Source organism: Curcuma longa, chromosome 4, assembly GCF_044706935.1.
Source record: "Curcuma longa cultivar G26 ecotype Majalengka, Jawa Barat chromosome 4, ITB_CL_G26_1.1, whole genome shotgun sequence".
In the NCBI taxonomy this organism is placed as follows: Eukaryota; Viridiplantae; Streptophyta; class Magnoliopsida; order Zingiberales; family Zingiberaceae; genus Curcuma; species Curcuma longa.
Window position 1 is genome coordinate 10,060,196 of NC_133864.1, and position 20,940 is coordinate 10,081,135.

General features: G+C 33.0%; 1 protein-coding gene across 3 annotated transcripts; it reads right to left on the bottom strand.

Annotated features, from left to right (window-relative positions):
* Positions 1 to 123: 123 nt before the first annotated feature.
* LOC141825973 (large ribosomal subunit protein mL101 (rPPR4)) lies at positions 124 to 19,833 on the bottom strand. 3 transcript variants are annotated; one of them, XM_074713237.1, is made up of 2 exons: positions 19,589 to 19,833; positions 124 to 1,673 (listed from the first exon to the last, which is right to left on the bottom strand). In XM_074713237.1, exons 1-2 carry the CDS (start codon positions 19,805 to 19,807, stop codon positions 402 to 404), a joined length of 1,491 nt encoding a protein of 496 aa, XP_074569338.1. In that variant the 5' UTR covers positions 19,808 to 19,833; the 3' UTR covers positions 124 to 401. The 3 variants fall into 3 exon arrangements, with proteins under 3 accessions (XP_074569338.1, XP_074569337.1, XP_074569339.1); XM_074713236.1 differs by lacking the exon at positions 19,589 to 19,833 and adding an exon at positions 3,661 to 3,903; XM_074713238.1 differs by lacking the exon at positions 19,589 to 19,833 and adding an exon at positions 3,495 to 3,549.
* Positions 19,834 to 20,940: the final 1,107 nt, after the last annotated feature.

Consider the following 20,940-nt stretch of genomic DNA (forward strand, 5'->3'; position numbering starts at 1 on the left):
CACATGTTTCAATTATTTCTGATGAACTAAACAAGAATCGTGTAGAGCTGTTAGAGTCAACCAATGCCTAATCATATAAACAGACAAAATGGCACATTGTTCTTGTGGTTGAATCAGACAAAATTTGCAGGATAGGAATATTTATTTCTAATTTGACAGCAATCAATTATCTGATTCAACATTTTGTGTGACACAGTGAATTCAGAATTATAAAAATAAAGCAATAATCTAAAACAAATCACCTTGGAAGGCAAATGCATGGGTCATGTTTCTTTCAACAGTCAAGAGATGCTCATGGTTATCCGAAATCCAAATGCATTATCAGAAGTTTTGTGACACCAGAAAGAAGCCACAAGCAAGCAATATGTTCGAATTAAGTGGCCACATAGACAATTATCCCCTTACTCATTGCTGATTGACTCGAGCAATTTCTCGGTATCGGCACTTACAACCACATTCTCCATCTTCAAGCGTCGCCGAATACCTGGGCTCTTCATCCGGGCGTTCGCGTATGTTCTTATGAGGCTTTCAAACACCTCTGGTCCTAGGTCCTTTTGTACCTTCTGTAGAAGCTCAATGAATCCCTCAGCAGCTGAAACATCCTTCCTTTTCTCGAAGTAAGCCATTATGGCACTAATGGCCTCACTAGGAGGAACCCAAATTCTGGCTTGGCTTCTGCCCTTCTTAATTGCACGGTCGGCACACCAGTGTGCCATTTTTATGTCCCCATTCTTAAGATGGTGATTCATAAAGATCTCCCATGTTTTAGCATTGAGTCTTCCACCACGCTCCTTTGCATGTTTCTTTAAATCTACGGCTTTATCTAGCATTCCTTCATCAATATAAGCTTTTATCAATACGTTAGCAATTCGGATATCATAGTCTTTGAAGCATGCCTCAGCACCATGTGATGTGTGCTTGTTATCCCATTCTTTGAAACATGCCTCAGCACCAGATAGATCCTTTAGATTGACCAGCACCTGGATCATATTCAGATAGCTCAAGTTTACCATCTTATGGCGTACCACCTTCAGCGCTCGCCATACTCGATGCACCTCCACTAGGTTGCCCGTGCGGCCATACAGAGTGATGAGGAATTGATAGGCAACAACATCATGGGTCGTGTTCATCTTTTCTAACTCCTTCAGAGCATCTTCCGCTTTCTGAAACATGCCAGCATCTATATAAATTGAAGCGAGATTACTGTAAGTTGTCCAATCAGCCTCAACTCGCCCATCTCTCTTCATCTCTTCTATGACCCGCTCAACCTCAGGGATATCTTTCACGGCAGCAAAAGACCGCATCCAGATATTGTAAGTGAAACAATCCGGCGTTACATCATTGGCTTTCATCTCTTGAATGATGCTTGGAATCTTTCCTTGCTGATCAGTTTTAGAGTACATGGTCATCAAGCTGTTATAGGCCATGGGGCTCGAAGCAAACCCCAATTCCTTCATTTTTTCCATGAGGGCTTCTGCCTTCTCGGTTACCAGTTCTTTGCAGTAGCAGTTGAGGAGTGCACCATATGTAAGTTGATTTTTAGAGGACTCTGGAAGATTGACAAAGTACTCTTCGGCTAAAGAAATTCCGCTCGCCTTAGCAACAAGATCAAGATGGATTGCTTGATCACTCACAGTCAAATTCATTCCTCTTTTAGACATAGCCTCTGATAGCTGAAATGGTATCAACAATGGTCAGCAAGTTCTTGTTATGAGAGGGGAAAAAACAAGGAAACTAAGCTGAAATATAGCAAATCCACAAACACAGAGAAGCTGATGCTTGTTTAGCCTTACTAGTTACTACTACGGCAATTTTGTGTGCGTATTGAATAAGTTAATGTGTTAAGTTGCATATCAGGTTTAGCAAGTTGGTAGTATCTGCATCAGAATTCTAAAGCGTAATCCGTCAATTATAACATGCTTTTAGCAAGCATATCAGTTTTCATGTAACATATAGCAGACATATTGATGACCTGAAAACATTAATTGTCAACTCTCTAGATTCATTTAGCATACAAAAAAGTCATGCTTACGACTTCATTGAGCAAACAAATAGATAAGTGTTAACTTCAGCAGGATTTATGACTGTGAGACTACCGAAACAAGCACGACCTCTATTTAGAACATTCGAAAAAACAAAATCTGATATGCAATGGAACTTCATCCTCTTCAACTTCTTCTAAGCCCAAAGCAAACAACAAAAGGTTCATAGAATTTTTTTTTCTTGTTGCAAAAGTAGGACCCGATTGAAATTATATATAAAAAAGTAATTTAGAATCTCATTGGAAAAAAGGCCGACTCAATTACTAAAATTTCATAAGTCCACTAAATCCACCCAATTGGAACCTTAGACCTGTAACTAGTGTGAATCAGGGTATTAGCCTGATCTTTGCAATTAAGATCACAAATCTAAGTAGGCCACGAATCAATGATATGACATGATGCTTACATCAGGTGACCTCCAATGGCGTCAAGCATACCAAAGTTCTACTTTTAGGAAGAGTGCCATCAAGTCAATGTCTAAGTTATGTTGTATTTGGTTTGTAACTGCTAGTAACTGATTACATTTTCCTATATATACTAGATCAGTCTTCATTGGTTCCTTGCTGAGTTTAAGACGACTGCCGATCCTAGCTTACATATACACATGACATGGTTTGATTTCTTTCTGAATAATTTTAAAATTGACGGACCTAGATCTAGAGGTGAGATGCAATTGACCTTGGTGTAAATCACAGGCTGCAAAGGTGTAAATTTTTATCTCTATCCTCTTCAGCAATCATCTTCCACTAAATATTTTGATAGTTTTCTTTCTTTCCATAGCCAGACTTGCTGATCCATTTTCATAGATATTTTGAGTTATTTCTATGAATTTAACTCACACAAGCTTGATCAATTGCAAATCTACTTTTTCTACAGCCAATTTAGTCCTTGTTCTCAAGGTTTCTTCTTGAATACATGATCCTGCTTCACGTATGTACAAGTCTAGCTTGCTGCAACCTATGAAATGTCTACAGCTCATTCTCGATAATTAGTGCCACTGTAAATCTTAAGCAAGAGATAGCAAGTCCAACTTTGTATCATAAATAGATTGGAAATCTCAGACAGAATTTCCTATAACACTTAAACCAATCAGCAAAATCTTTTCAGCAGATGTGATTGTTAACATTGACTCATGATATCATCCAAAAGCATCATTCATAACGGTTCGATCAATGAACTGAAGTATCCAAGTCGGCAATATAATTACAAACATATATACACTAAACAAAATAGTTCAGCTCACATGTATATTCTTATAACAGATTGGTGGCATAAATCATGTTTACTTCTATCTCAAATCAGGCGAAGCATAAAATTTGCTGGATCCTTGAGAAAGCAAGAGAAAGCTCTTAGATTGATAGCACTGGAATGGCCTTTCAAAACCAACCAGGCAATTCACCGAATTTGACATGATATCTGACCAGCTCACGAACGACAAATGAGTTGGATTACCCAAAAGATTTGCAACCGAGTTCACAGATTATATCGAGCAAGTCAATAGGCAGGAACGGAGAGTATTTCTACAACAATCCCATGAACAAAAAAAAAAGATCCTTCCTTTATTTCGTCCCAGGAAAATTTTCTGTCCAGGAGAAAGAGAGAGAGGTTAGATAGGTACCCTGACAGCGAGGCGGAACAGTTTGTGATCCCGCAGCCTGCGGATGGCGGCGCCAACCTCCCATTTGTGGACGCGCTTGCGGCTCTTGAGGAACTCCTCGAGATGCTTCCGCACGCTCATTGGGGAGTTGCCCTCCCGGAAGAGGCGCCTGTAGAGCGCCTCCTCTAGGAACTTGCCCGTTCGCTTCGCTAACTCCCTCGTCTTCGGCGCCAACGCCATCGCGCTCCCACCCCAAGTCGTCTCTCTCCGCCGCCGATGATTTCAGGGTTTTCGTGGTCGAGTCGTTTGTAGTGCTGGAGAATTGGGCCAACAGCCCAAATAAAGAGACTCCCCATTGACTTGGCCCAAAACCCTAAACTCTGAAACCCATTTTTAGAAACAACCCAGCGGGATCTCTACGTCGGCTCCTTCCATCACCGTGACGCGGTGGATGAGCTCGTGGCCATGGAGCATACGGAGGAGAGCCGCCTTCGGTTCGGAGCTTCGTCGACGGCGCCGGAGCAGAAGCTCTAAACTATGAGCAGTACCACCGAACCTACCGCCGCGTCGTCGGCGTCGAGGAAAACCGGTATGGCTCTAACAAGCAGACTCGCCTCGTCGAGACCTCCATAGATCCCGTAATATAATCAATCTCTTCGCCATTTGAATTACGCCAAATCCGATTCCAAAGCGCCGCCGCCACCAAAGTAATATCCGGCCGGCGGCGTCACTGGAACAAGAAACCCCGCGCTTCTAGCAACCCATAAATTACTATACATTTCCATCACAACAAGAACAGATGACAATCTCACATCTAATACAGTGCAAAAACAGCAAAAACAATCACCAAACATCCTTTTTCTTCAAAATTAATCTCCATCCTTGTTAGCAAACCAATTCTACCGTTGAACAATCCAATCTCACTCAAAAACAACTATTGCCACTTTCTTAGATCGAATCAAACATCAACTTTTTCCAACAAATGAAAATAAAACATTGCTCTTTTACTTTTTCTTCCTCCTTTCTCTATCAAATTGATGCATGAAAACAATGTACACGACATTCGCACTCAAAAACAAATCATCATTTTCTCTATCAAATCAATTTTCAATAATTCATCATTGAAATGGAATTAAATTCTACCAAATAATTTGTCAATTTGTGAACTAATTGGCCAAAAAAAAAACTAACTAACAATATGAGCTCATTAATAAGTTGTCAGATCATCTGCAGATCGAGAGCAAAGTAAACAAGCAATAGTAAGCAATCTGTTCACTCTCTTCCTCTCTCTATAAAAGTATAATTGAGCTATGAATCTTGCCGATTGTTCCTTCATGGCTTCTTCAGCAAGGCCTTGCTAGGGTTCCTAGCTAGCGCTCCGCTCCTATCCAAACCGCCTTAAATAGTGTTGAATGAGTGAAACCTATTTGGCTATACAAATCGAAGTGTATGTTGAGTTGTTGTTTTGAAACATATATATATATATATGTAACTACTTAACTAGTAGTTGATATGTCTCCATTTTCTTTGGTTTGATTGTGTTCTTCTCTTGTATGATACTATTTTGTGTATACATAAATGTGGATGATATGTTCATGGATTGAATTTCGATTTTTCTTGCAGGAAATTAACCTTTTTGGTGCTTAAAAAAAATAAAAATTAAAAATTAAAAATAATTAAAAATAATTTATCAATGCAATTGACCTCTACTCAAGTTAATCAAATTCGAGTTGGCTTGAGTTGAGTTTCTGATGTAAAAATGAAAAATAAAAATAAGTTAAATTTGATCGGATACTTAATAATGGAGAAATTCAAGTGAGTCATAGTTAATCGGATATTTAGTAGTTTGGAAGTCCAACAGAGAATTGACCAGGACAAAATCCAAATGGACTACAATTGATTGGATACTTGAGGGTTGAAAATCCAATAGGGAGTTGACATACGATGCAAAATTTAAGTGGATTTTGGTTGACTGGACACTTGATGATTAGAAGCCCTAACAGCTGGTTATGGAGAATAGAATTTTAGGCACGAGAAGTAAAGTCCTAATATGTCATGACGGATCGGATGTTAGGTACAAGAAAGAAAGTCCAAATAAATCAAGGACCTAGAATAGAATGTTTGATAGTGGTGAAGTCGTCCAGTAAGTCAAGGTTAATCGGACGCTAGGCAATGGTGAAGTCTCGACAAGTAAAGATTAATTGGATGCTAGGCAAAGGAAGTCCTGATAAATCAAAATTGATCGAATGCTAGATAAAAAAAGTCTTGATAGGTTGAAATCAATCAAATACTAAGTAAGAATTCAACCTGGGTAAAGATGAAATAGAGGCATCAATCGATTGCTATGGACTAGTAATCAACTGTTGAACTCCTAAATCAAAAGTTCCATATTTGAAGGGGTTTAAGGGAGTTTGTTATATATTAGTCGACTAATGGATATAAGCAATCGAGTAATTACATTGTTGTAGCGAACAGAAAATTTTTAAGTTGATTTGGAAACTTGACTGATCATCATTAGTCAACTAATAGGTATGAGCAATTGACTGATGACACTGTTGTAACGAATAGAATATTTTGAACTCGGCTGCAACACTCAATTAATGTGTCAACAATCGATTAATGTTGAATAACAATCGACTGTTGTGGTCAATGTCGAGTTGAAAAAAGTCATTCTGTAGGTATAACGTTCGAATTCAGATAGAACAATCAACTAATGAAAACTAGCAGTGAATTGTTAAGTGGTTTTTCTAAACCCTATTATTACTAGTGGTAATAGTTGGGATTAAACCTTGGGCGTAATTACCTTGAGAGGTAGTGAACTAAGTAAACCATCCAAGTTAAAGATTGTGTATGTTATGTTTTGGTGTCGAATTTGATTTAAATTTTTCATTGCGCATTCAAAAGAAGAGCATGCAATAATCAAGAAGAAGTGATCAGAGTTATTTACCCCTAACGTACCTATAAAAGAGGATTTTCTTAAAGATTTTGATGTTAATTTTTGGAGCTTACGAGGAAAAGTGTTATTACATTTTAGACTTGCAAGAAGCATTCTAAAGCAATCAAAACCGATCAAAGTAATAATTTACTATTATAAAGTTATTTCATTTATTATTCAATATTATATTTTTGTTTCGTTATTATAATGAAATTGCAAAAGATTTCTCGTCCCCAAAGGTACATTATTTGAGAAGGAAAAAGTTAATTAGCTAGTGATGGAATAATCCAAGTCAAAAGTCTTCGTCAAAGTCTAAGGCAAGAATAATCCAAGTCAAATTTCAAAAAGAAAAATATATCTAATGAAACCTAGCAGATACGGTGGAATATAAGTGATTAGTTTTGGTTGACAAGAAGAAAAATTCACTGTCTTTTAGTTTAAACGTCATTATTTTGTGGACTATTAGGCAAAAAGGAAAGCTACATATATAAATTAATTAAACCACAATCCAAATTTAATTAATTAAAATGAAGAAAAATTCACTATCTTTTAGTTTAAACGTCCGTCATTATTTTGTGGACTATTTGGCAAAAAGGAAAGCTACATATATAAATTAATTAAACCACAATCCAAATTTAATTCATTAAAATGAATAGTACATATATATATATATATATATATATATAGGCAGGGAGATGAATGAATAACGCATCCCAAGGCTTAACATTAAGTCCCTTCATGGCTTGGTTTAGAGGAGGAGGAAGAAGAAGAGGAGGTGATGTGCAGTATTTTCTTATCTTTGTGGCTTATTTGTTTGTATTTTCAGTTTTGTTGGTTCCGATAAAGGCAAGAGTCCTCATTTCTCGGAATCGTGAGGCTAGGGCTAGGAGTGGATGTTCCATAGCAGAAAATGGGCAAATAAATTGTGCTGCGAGTGGATGTTACATAGCAGCATATGGGCAAAAAATATGTCATCCTCAGCCTCCTATCATTTATCCTAAACCTCCACTACCTCCAAGCCCACATCCACGCACTCTACCTTAAGATTAATTATTTGGATTTGGATGGGATGAATAGAAGGTTCATTAAAGCATAAGAGAGGAGAAGTATTGAAGTGTAAAAAAATCTTTCTTAATTTTAATTAATGGATATGGAAGCTAGCTAGGTTAAAATTTATCCTTCTCTATCTTTTCTTTCTTTAATTTACTTCTTTCCAAACGAGGTTAAAAGTTCTGCTTCTCCTTATTTATCCTCCCCTCCACTTCCTAGCTTTCTCTCGCCTCCTCTCAAACAAAGCATTAGGCTCGAAGATTTGAAACTGGATTGAGATATATATATGTTCCACAGTGAGATGAACTAAAGTGTTTGTTACTTTGTTGCATAATCATGTAAAATTATATATGTGATTTTAAACTCTTATGTGTTGTTTGCTTAAGTGTAATTATAATGGTAGCAGTTACGAAAATGATATGTATGTTGAGTTGTTGGTTGATCATGAAATTAATACATATAATTAACTAGTACGTAGTAGTAATCTATATATATCTTTGATATCATTCATTGTTTTAATGGAGATCGAATTTATTATTTATGTATGAACAAACGTGGATGGTACGTTAATTTATGAATTAAATTTGGATTTGTTTTGTTGAATGAATCTAAGGTATTTATTACAAAACCTTGATCAATATTTTTCGGAGACGAAAAAATATCTTACAATACTTATTTTTTATAAATATATACAAAATAAAAAAAATTAAAAATGATATCAAAATGAACCATTTACACAATTACAAATAAATACAAAGTAAAATAAAGAAATTAAAATAAATAATTTACACAAAGAATCATGTACTTTATTGTTTGTGAGTCCGGGGGTTTTGGTGTAACGGTCAGACACTCTAGATGCGAATAAATCTCCATTGCAATGCACTATAAGGGCAAACCTAAAATGCTAGAGCCGCAGCCACCAGGCATCCACCACCTCGATCGGAGGCGTTGACGAGGTAATAACTATTGCCTTTTTCTTAGATCGAATCGAACATCAACAATTGCCTCAAAATTAAGTAAGTTTTCTTTTCCCAAGTTAATAATTAAACAAATCAAACTCAAACAAACAAATAGAAATAAAGCATCGATCTATCGCGACATAAAAACATTAATTGCCTAAAAAACTTTTCACACACAAATTGACTATTTCTGAATTCATAGAAAAATAGTAAAGTTCAGGTCAAATATTAAAAAAGAAAATATATATTAATAGAAAAACACTCTGCGTAATTGATAATTCACAGCAATTGATTGCTTGACCGTTGACGCGAAGAAAAATCCACTCGGTAGTTTGAACGATCGATCGACTAGTTGACAAAAGGAAAACTACTTAAATTAATCTAAAAATTAATTTAGATTTAATTAATTAAAAGAATCGGTAACTACACCTGGATTCATATGCGAGAGAGATATATATATATACACGCGCGCGCAGTTGCAATCGATTTCAGATTTATCAGATTGATCGAACTTCGAATTGGATTTCAATATTTGAACAATACATTATTAGGTGTCAAGTAGATCAAAGTTGACAAAATACTTAACGGTGAAGGAAAATCTTAGTGGATTGAAGTTGACCGAACACTTAGTGATCGAAAGTCCAACGGAAAGTTGATAAGAGGAAAGTTCAAGTAAATCAAAGTTGATCAGACATTTAATGATCAGAAGTGTGGCCAACAAGAAGTCGGTAAGAGAAAAATCCAAGTGGAGCAAGGTTGACTGGACACTTAGCGGTCATAAATCTAATAGGGAGTTGATATAAGAAGGAAAATTCAAGTGGATCATAGAAGTCCGAACACTTGGTGATGATGGAAATCCTGACAATTAAGATTGATCGAATGTTAGATAACAATGAAGTCTCAACAGGTCAAGATTTTCGGATTTGACATGATAATCAATTGATGAGTAAGGTCAATCGATAAGAGAGTTTCAAGGCAAATGGACATGATTGATTCTTAGAGATTTTGAAGCAAAGTACTGTTATATTGTTAAACTAACCAGAGGTATTTTTAAACAATAAGAAAGCACTTAAAGGAAGCAATTATTATATGATTTATTATTATTAGTATTTGTTTTCTTGATCACTGAGCTAGGTGAATTGTTTTAATTATTTTTTTAGCATCAAAATGGATAAATTCCTTCAAGAAAAATCAAAACAAGAAAAATGGAAATTCAATTCATCCACATACCAGAACACAATCAAAGCAAAGAAAATGGAGGAGACATATCAACTACTAGTTACATATATATGCTTCAAAACAACAACTCAACATACACTTCCATTTGTATAGCCAAACAGGTTTCACTCATTCAACACTAATCAAATTTCACACATATAATCCAAAAATAAAACATACAAATATATCGGTTCATCACTGTTACATATTAAGCTGATTTGATACTTTCGACCCTAAGGAGTATTGCGAGGCAATGGAGGGTTGGGGATATGGGAACCACTATCAGGGTTACAAATTTTTTGTCCATCTTTCGTTATGTGACATCCGCTAGGAGTTCGACTATCCGCTTCTTGCACCCAAATCAACATGAACCATATAAGTAAATAAGCTACAAAAATAAGAAAGGGCACATCACCTCTTCTTTCTCTAATCCAAGCCATGAGGGGAATTTTAAGGAGATGCATATATTATTTAGCTCGATATCTCTCTCTCTATATATATAAAAATAGGAATCAATGTATAATTTAGTAGTCTATCTTGGAAATTTCTTATTTCAATCCATGTGTAATTTACTAGTCTACCTTAGATTTTTCTTCTTTTCAACAAATCCATCTAGAATAATGTCTACCTTGGATTTTTCTTCTTTTCAACCAACAATTATATAACATGCATTAGTTAATTATATATAATTCGATAAAGTAGCCAAGGATCAATTAGGCAAATGGTTTTTTTTTTACTTAGAAAAGTTTTTTGAGCATTGTTTTGATTTTTTTTTTATTTTGGCTTTCACTCACTAAGGAAAGGATTATGGAAAAAATGCATCTAAGCATTGCATTGTAATAGTGATTTTCTTTGTTTTGTGATTAATTATTAGTTATATGTTTTTATATTTTTCTATTTTTAAGAGATAATCAAAAATTTAAAAAGAAAAAAAAACTTTTCTATTCGTTTCGATAGTGCATGGAATAATTGATCATGTAAATAGAAAGAAAGCTTTATTTTAAAATTGACTTGAATATTTATTTGACAAGAAGTTATTTACTTACGAATTAACGGAAGAACATAAAAGAAGAAGAGAAAATTAAAAGTCATATTTTACTTATTTTCCTTCGATTTTCACCTCCTTATATATACATACAAGAAGAAAGATAAGAAGATAAAGAAGCAAATGCATTAGCAAAAATTTAATTTCCTAAACATAATCAGCATTTCTTCTTTTAAAAAATCAACTAAGAAATAATGATTTAAATTTGATTATGACACTGTTAAGAGAGATTTAAAAATCCCTATTATCTTTATTCTTGGTATTTTTCCTTTTTAAAAAAATCTTTCAACGCCTTAATAGCAGAAAAAATAATTAGAAACAAAAGACTCATAAATAGGATATATAATTTAGGAGAAATTATAGGAAATAAATAATCCTAAATTCACAAAAAGTTTCTTTTTGGAGAAAGATGATCTATTTTTAACGACAGAATGCCAAAGTCAAAATCAACGGCAAGGTCAAGCATAATCCGAGTCATTTTTTTTTTAAAAAAAAAGTAAAATGTAAAGAAAACTTGCTTTTGAAGGAACCTATTAAATAGACCATTTTACTTTTAATAAAATATAAATGTAAACTTGCTTTTGATTTATTATGCTTTTAATCATTAAAATTATCGACAATTAAATTAGTCCGGAGCTAACCTTGGAAGGTAGCCAATCGATTAAAGGTCATAGATTCAAATACATAATAATAATAATAGGGAGATTATAGAAATTTATGATTTCGTTCGTTCGTTGTGCTTGCCTATAAAGAATCAAACATGCAGTGGAAAAATATAAATACGTGAACAAAAACACAAGCAAAACACTTGAATTTTACATGATTTGAAACTCATCCCTTGATTCATATGTCACGACTTAATCCCAGTGATACTACACTAAGTCTTCTCCTAGTAATATCTTCCTAAGACGAAAAAATCTCTTAAACTAATAGAAGTCAAATATAAATATACAAATGAAATCAAAAGAAATCAAAACAAATAAGTTTATACAAATGAAGTTGGCTTTGCTCGAAATCCTTCTTTTATAGTCTTCAAGTCAGAGATGATTTTCGTCTATCAGTTGATTATTTATCATCATCAATCAATTATTCAATTGAATATTCGATTATTGCACATGTAAAATGATCTAACCAATTATAGTTTGACTATAAACAAACAACTATTATTGTTCATCAATTAATTAATACTCAAATAGTTAAGTACCATAGCCAACTCAAAACCTTCTATTTATTACAACAGTATCAACAATTGATTGTTATTGTTCATCAATTGATCCCAAATCAATCAAGTTCAAAATATTCTATTTGTTGTTATAGTATCATCAACAATTATTACTGTTCATCAATAGATTAATCCCAAATCAGTCGAGTTTAAAATATTCTATTTGTTGCTACAATGTCATCAATCAACTGTTGTTATTCATCAATTAATAAATCTCAAATCAATCGAGTGTGACAATCAAATTTTAAATTTTGATTTGCTGCTACAACAGTATCATTAGTCAATTAATTACTATGTAAATTCCCTTAAATCTTGAATTTGGAGTTCATGATTGAAAACATTGTAGTAGAAATCATAAACATGGTAGAAAAACCCTAAGGGTGCGTTTGGTTCAAGTTATGATATATAACCTTGGTTATGTGATTACCTAGTAATCACATAACCAAGGTTATAGGGCATAAAACATAACCTAAAGTTGTTTAGTTTACTTTATTTATTTGGAGGGAATAAAACATAACCAGTTTTATATTTACTATATTACCCTTCATTAATTATATTTTAATATAATTCATTAAATTAATAAGTATAATTTGTTAATTTTATTTTAATAAAATAATTCATTAAAAATAATTATTTTAATAAAAAAATTTATTAAAATAGTAAATATAATTTGTTAATTGTATTTTTTAAATTTTAAAATAAATATATATTAATAAAATAATTTATTAAAATAATTATTTTAATAAAATAATTCATTAAATTAATAAATATATTTCCTTAATTTTATATTTTTAAATTTAAAATAAATTTATATTTCTTTTAATAAAATAATTTATTAAAATGATTATTTTAATAAAATAATTTATTAAATTAATAAAGATAATATGATAATTTTATTTTAATAAAATAATTCATAAAAAATAATTATTTTAATAAAATAATTTATTAAATTAATAAATATAATTTGTTAATTTTATTTTTTTTAAATTTAAAAAATATATTTTTAATAAAATAATTTATTAAAATAATTATTTTAATATAATAATTCATTAAATTAATAAATATAATTCATTAATTTTATTTTTTAAAATTTAAAATAAATTATTTTTTAATTTATAAATATTTAAATTAAAATTTATTGAATTAAATAATTTGATTTTAATTATATTTTATAGTACCTTTTAATTGACTTAGTTTTAAAATCAGAGGGTAATAATGGAAAAAATTCGTTAACCTCAGGATAGAAAACCTTAGGCTGCCAAGGTAATCACATTACCGGATTATAACTCATTTGCTGATATGGCGGTAATGTTGTATTACTTGGGAATCAATCATAACCTGAATCAAACAAGGTTATCGTTGATAACCTTGGACAGATAACCAAGGTTATCAATGATAACCCCCAACCAAACACCCCCTAAAAGTTGTAATAGAAACTCTAAATACTATAGCAATCCAAACAATGCTTAAAAAACTTTCCTCCCTCCTCTCCAAACAATGCCTACAAAACTTTCCTCCTTTCTCTCCTTTCTTGCCAAGAGGCCCAAAGGAAAGACATCAAAACAATGCCTAAAAAACTTTTGATGAATGAATATGTATGTTAAACTTTCGATGGATATGTAAAATTTGATTTATTATATTGTACGTATTTAGGAGTGAGCAAAAGTTCGATTAAATCAAATAAATCAATCGAACCAATTAAATTTAAAAATTCAATTCGGTTATTTCAAAATTTTAATTTTTTCTAAAAAATTAAGTGAAGTTATAAATCCCTAACTAATTGATAAATCTTTCATAATGCTTAAAAATTTTAATTATTTTAATTAATTCGATCAAAAATCAAATTAATCGATATTTTATCAGTTCGTTTTTTTTTAATTTTATTTGAAAATTCAATCGGTTCAATTAGTTTGAAAAAATTCAGTTCAATTCAATTTTAACTGAATATTTACTCCTATACATGTTTCTAGTTTTTTCTTATTAATTATTTATAATTCAAATTTTCATAGAAGACTTTTTAGCTTTTTATTGTAAAAAAATAAAATTATTTTTGCACATTATGTTCTTGAATATCATGTAAATGTGAAATGGTAAACTCATATTCTTTGATTTTAATATCGAAAATAAGCAATCAAAACACACACATAAATTTACATTAAAAAAACTCTAAATTGATCCATGAAAACAACATGGCAAAGGAGAAAATATACTTTTCTAAATTCACACTAAAACGACTATCACTATTTTCTCTATCAAATCAATTGTCAATAATTCATCTTTGAAAATGGAGTAAATTCCACCAAATAGTTTGACAATTTGTGAAATAATTGACAAAAAAACAAACTAGCAATATGAACTCATTAGTAAGTTGTCAAACCATGTGGAGATCGAAAGCAATAGTACGAAAATAATGTATTCACTCTCTTCCTCGCTCTATAAAAGTATAATTAAGCTATGAATCTTGTCAATTATTCCTTCGTGACTTATGCAACAAGGCCTTGCTAGGGTTGTCAGTTACAGTAGCGATCAGATGCAAAAGAAGAGCAGGTGTGGTTTTTTCATCCTTATGGCTAGTTTGCTTGTGTGGCTCATGTTGCTTTTGCCTATGGCAATCGTAAATATTTCTATTGCGAGTACATGCCATGTAGAAAACGGGGTCGTAATTTGTGACCCTAATGTAGGTAGCCCCGTTCCTAGTGCTGCGCTCCCACCGAAACCGCCTTAATTAGTGTTGTGTCGAATGAATGAAACCTATACAATTCGAAGAGTATGTAGAGTTATTGTTTTAATATATATATATAACTAGTAGTCCATATGTGTCGTCCTCCATTTTCTTTCTATATTTTGAACGTGTTCTTCTTTTGTACCATACTATTTTGTGCATAAAGAAATATGCATGGATGGCATGTCCATAAATTAAATTTCGATTTTCCTTTGAACGAATTTAATTAACCTTTTGGTGCCGAAAAAAATCAAAAATAAAATAGTTCACCTCAGTAATCAAGAAAACAACAAAAAAATCATATAGTAATATTCACACAAATGAATAGACTCGATCTCATATTCACACAAATTAAAGCCTTTAAAAAAAACAGAGAATGTCTACTTGACTATCTAGCTTTGTTATTATCAAGCTATTATATAGGGGTGTTAAAAATGAACATGTCATGTCAATAAAACTTGAGTGGATCGATCTGAAAATTATCGGTTGAGAATTTTCAAATTTGAATTGGAGGATTTTGGATAGAATTGAATTCGGGTTGGGTTTAGGTTGATCCGAGTTGACTTGAATTTAAGATTTAGGATTTTTTTATTAAATTAAATTTTATTTTGAAAATTAAGATGTTTTAGTAGGATGTTGGTATGACAATGATGAAATTAAGAAGAAGAGAAAAACTCATATTTTATTTATTTTTCTTCAATTTTCACCTCTTTATATATACATACCAGGAGAAAGATAAGAAGATAAAGAAGCAAATGCATTAGCAAAAATTACCCATACATAATCACCATTTCTTCTTTTTAAAAATCAACTAAGAAATAATGATTTAAATTTGATTATGACACTGTTAAGAGAGATTTAAAAATTCATATTATCTTTATTTTTAATATTTTTCTTTTTTAAAAAATCTTTTAATACCTTAATAGCAGAAAAAATAATTAAAATAATTCACCTCAGTAATCAGGAAACAAGATTCATAGGATATATAATTTAGGAGAAATTATAGGAAATAAATAATCCTAAATTCACAAAAAAAGTTTCTTTTTGGAGAAAATGGTCTATTTTTAACGATACAATCCTAAAGTCAAAGCCAACGGCAAGGTCAAGCATAATCCGAGTGATTTTTAAAAAAAAAAGTAAAATGTAAAGAAAACTTGCTTTTGAAGGAACATAATAAATAGACCATTTTACTTTTAATAAAATGTAAATATAAACTTGCTTTTGATTTATTATGCTTTTAATCATTACAATTATCGATAATTAAATTAGTCCGGAGCTAAGCTTGGATGGTAACCAATCGATTAAAGGTCATAGATTCAAATACGTAATAATAATAATAATAATATAGTTAGCTAGAACTCTTTTAAGTTTTTGGAATACGTACCTTATCTTCGCTCAACTATTAATAAATAATGCTAGGGCAATGATGATTCAGTGAGTACGTCACTTGTGAATAATATTGGGATAGTTGAAGTTGTTTTAGGATATAATTGAGTTGATTATGATAGGACAGATTTGATAAAATAGACAAGAGTCAAATCTCGACGAAACCGAAGTAATGTCTTCTCCCGTCGTGATCAACTAATCTCCACCACTATCATATGCACATGGTTGCACAGTTTATAAAAATTTATTAACATAAAAAGGAATAATGAATAAGAAATAAAACAATGTATGTATAGAAAAAGAATGGAGACAAATGAAATCAAGAATATAAGTGGGAGAAATGAGAAAAATGATATACTTCATAGATGAGTCAATGAAAATCATGTTCAATATATATCAATCTAAACTAGCATGGGGTAAGCTAAATAGCAAAGAAACAACTCTTAACTTTCTCCTATACTCTAAAATATCTACAATAAAATTTCTAATAGGAGAAACAAAAATTGCAAAAACTTACTACCAACTATCCCAAACAATTTCACCAAATTAAACTTTTTTTTATTTTTTTCACTTTTTTTCCCTTTTTCTTTTCTATTTTTTTCTTCACTGATTCTGTTTTTCTTTTTGTTTTTTTTAATTTTTTTCCATGAATTTTTTTTCACTTTTTTTTTCAAACAGATTTTTCCCCTTTTTGCCCAATTTTTTTTCACCTATCTAAAAATATAATGAAACAAAACAAAAATACTGCAAAATAAAAAAGCAATCAAAACAAAATTAATGATCTATCAATGGTGAACTATCTACTCACATCCCATACTTAAACTTTTGTCCGTCCCAAACGAAATTCTCATATCAACATTCAAAGTTCCCAAATTCAATAAAAAGAAGGAAAGAGATAGTAGGGAAAAATGAGAATTATTCGATAACCTATGCTAATAAAAGAGAATGAATGAATAAAGAATAAAGAAATGACTTTCATAAAATCATACAACTTCACGGTAATGTGGTCTCGATAGAATATATCAGAGCAAGTTCTAAAGTAACATTCACCACAAGTGTCACACAACAAATATAACAATAAGGCTTAATCCTCACTAGGTAGATATAAATCATCATCTCAACTTATCAACATGGAATCCATCACTAAGTTGTAACCACATGCAATCCAAAAACTCTTTCATAACTATGGACCTCTAAAATTGACAAACTTAGTTAACTAAATTATCACAATTTCTAAGATGATATGAGTCATGCAGGAGGAAATTATTGAGAAAGAATGATAAATAAATATACACATCTTAAGCTAAACTATTTATTAAGAAAGAATGACAAATATTATACACATCTTAAACTAAACAAGCAATGAAATATATGCAAAAATAAAAAAATAAAATAAGCAATGATGAGTAATTATACACATCCTACCAAACAGAAAAAATAAAATAAAAAAAATAAAGCAAGTAATGAAGTATATACAAAAACAAGATGAGATAGAATAACTCCCCTTTCACGTTGGAAAAATAGATTGTTGCAAAAGGGAGACCCTTGATCCCTGATCGCCCTGGGTACTCCCGCCTATCATGCGGGTGACCCAGATTCAATCCCCGACAACAACACCAAAATTTTGATGTTGTCATTTTCAAACTTAAAAATTTATAATTATTAACCAAATCCCTATTTTTCGCTTTAAGTAATATAGTAGAGGCCTGGGTCATCTCTCATGGACTCAATAATGAAAATTTATCCTAGATATTTGGTGCGGGATTTTTATTTGTTGATCATCATTATTCATTCCTATACACTAAAATCAATCATCCACCCTAAATACGTATTTATTTCTATTTCACATAAAATACAACAACTTTACAAAGACAAGAGCATGTTCATTATTCAATTCATGGCAACCACAAAAATCGGTCACTGATATAACATACACATGAACTAATTCAACAATATTCTTAACAACATTGCACACATCAAACATAACATGAATTCCATTACGCAACAACTTGTTCCATTTACATGAATTTCATTCATACAAACTCAACGTACAACATAGATCTTCATACAACAAATTCAACATACCCAATTGGAACCTTATACCTGTAACTAATGCGAATCAGAGTATTAGCCTGATCTTTGCGATTCAGATTGCAAATCTAAGTAGGCCACGAATCAATGATACGACACAATGCTTACATCAGGTGACCTCCAATGGCATCAAGCATATCAAAGTTCTACTTTTAGGAAGTGTGCCATCAAGTCAATGTCTAAGTTATGTTGTATTTGGTTTGTAACTGCTAGCAACTGATTACATTTTTCTATATATACTAGATCAGTCTTCATTGGTTCCTTGCTGAGTTTAAGACGACTGCCGATCCTAGCTTACATATACACATGACATGGTTTGATTTCTTTCTGAATAATTTTAAAATTGACGGACCTAGATCTAGAGGTGAGATGCAATTGACCTTGGTGTAAATCACAGGCTGCAAAGGTGTAAATTTTTATCTCTATCCTCTTCAGCAATCATCTTCCACTAAATATTTTGATAGTTTTCTTTCTTTCCATAGCCAGACTTGCCGATCCATTTTCATAGATATTTTGAGTTATTTCTATTAATTTAACTCACACAAGCTTGAACAATTGCAAATCTACTTTTTCTACAGCCAATTTAGTCCTTGTTCTCAAGGTTTCTTCTTGAATACATGATCCTGCTTCACGTAAGTACAAGTTTAGCTTGCTTGCAACCTAAGAAATGTCTACAGCTCATTTTCAATAATTAGTGCCACTGTAAATCTTAAGCAAGAGATAGCAAGTCCAACTTTGTAACATAAATAGATTGAAAATCTCAGACAGAATTTCCTATAACACTTAAACCAATCAGCAAAATCTTTTCAGCAGATGTGATTGTTAACATTGACTCATAAGATCATCCAAAAGCATCATTCATAACTGTTCAATCATGGAACTGAAGTATCCAAGTCGGCAATATAATTACAAACATATATGCACTAAACAAAATAGTTCAGCTCACATGTATATTCTTATAACAGATTGGTGGCATAAATCATGTTTACTTCTATCTCAAATCAGGCGAAGCATAAAATTAGCTGGATCCTTGAGTAATCAAGAGAAAGCTCTTAGATTGATAGCACTGGAATGGCCTTTCAAAACCAACCAGGCAATTCACCGAATTTGACATGATATCTGACCAGCTCACGAACGACAAATGAGTTGGATTACCCAAAAGATTTGCAACCGAGTTCACAGATTATATCGAGCACGTCAATAGGCAGGAACGGAGAGTATTTCTAAAACAATTCCATGAACAAGCAAGCAAGATCCTTCCTTTACTTCGTCCCGGGAAAATTTTCTATCCAGGAGAAAGAGAGAGAGGTTCGAAAGGTACCCTGACAGCGAGGCGGAACAGCTTGTGATCGCGCAGCCTGCGGATGGCGGCGCCAACCTCCCATTTGTGGACGCGCTTGCGGCTCTTGAGGAACTCCTCGAGATGCTTCCGCACGCTCATTGGGGAGTTGCCCTCCCGGAAGAGGCGCCTGTAGAGCGCCTCCTCTAGGAACTTGCCCGTTCGCTTCGCTAACTCCCTCGTCTTCGGCGCCAACGCCATCGCGCTCCCACGCCAAGTCGTCTGTCTCCGCCGCCGATGGTTTCAGGGTTTTCGTGGTCGAGTCGTTTGTAGCGCTGGAGAATTGGGCCAACAGCCCAAATAAAGAGACTCCCCATTGACTTGGCCCAAAACCCTAAACTCTGAAACCCATTTTTAGAAACAACCCAGCGGGATCCCTACGTCGGCTCCTTCCATCACCGTGACGCGGTGGATGAGCTCGTGGCCATGGAGCATACGGAGGAGCCGCTTTCGGTTCGGAGCTTCGTCGACGGCGCCGGAGCAGAAGCTCTCAACTATGAGCAGTACCACCGAACCTACCGCCGCGTCGTCGGCGTCGAGGAAAACCGGTATGGCTCTAACAAGCAGACTCGCCTCGTCGAGACCTCCATGGATCCCGTGATATAATCAATCTCTTCGCCATTTTAATTACGCCAAATCCGATTCCAAAGCGCCGCCGCCGCCACCAAAGTAATATCCGGCCGGCGGCGTCACTGGAACAAGAAACCCCGCGCTTCTAGCAACCCATAAATTACTATACATTTCCATCACAACAAGAACAGATAACAATCTTACCTCTAATACAGTGCAAAAACAGCAAAAACAATCACCAAACATCCTTCTTCTTCAAAATCAATCTCCATCCTTGTTAGCAAACCAATTCTACCGTTGAACAATCCAATCTCACTCAAAAACAACTATTGCCACTTTCTTAGATCGAATCAAATTAAACATCAACTTTTTCCAACAAATGAAAATAAAACATTGCTCTTTTACTTTTTCTTCCTCCTTTCTCTATCAAATTGATGCATGAAAACAACACGGCATTCGCACACAAAAACAAATCATCATTTTCTCTATCAAATCAATTTTCAATAATTCATCATTGAAAATGGATTAAATTCTACCAAATAATTTGTCAATTTGTGAACTAATTGGTCAAAAAAAAAACAAACTAACAATATGAGCTCATTAATAAGTTGTCAGACCATCTGGAGATCCAGAGCTAAGTAAACAAGCAATAGTAAGCAAGCAATGTGTTCATTCTCTTCCTCTCTCTATAAAAGTATAATTAAGCTATGAATCTTGCCGATTGCTCCTTCATGGCTTCTTCAGCACTAGGACAACATAATCCA

What these genes read in the sequence shown, in the direction of transcription:
- LOC141825973 (XM_074713237.1), bottom strand. Translation starts at nt 19,807, where the DNA reads ATGGCGTTGGCGCCGAAGACGAGGGAGTTAGCGAAGCGAACGGGCAAG. An exon ending in TGTTCCGCCTCGCTGTCAGG is followed by an intron (nt 1,674 to 19,588) that starts GTACCTTTCGAA and finishes ATACCATTTCAG; the next exon opens with CTATCAGAGGCTATGTCTAA.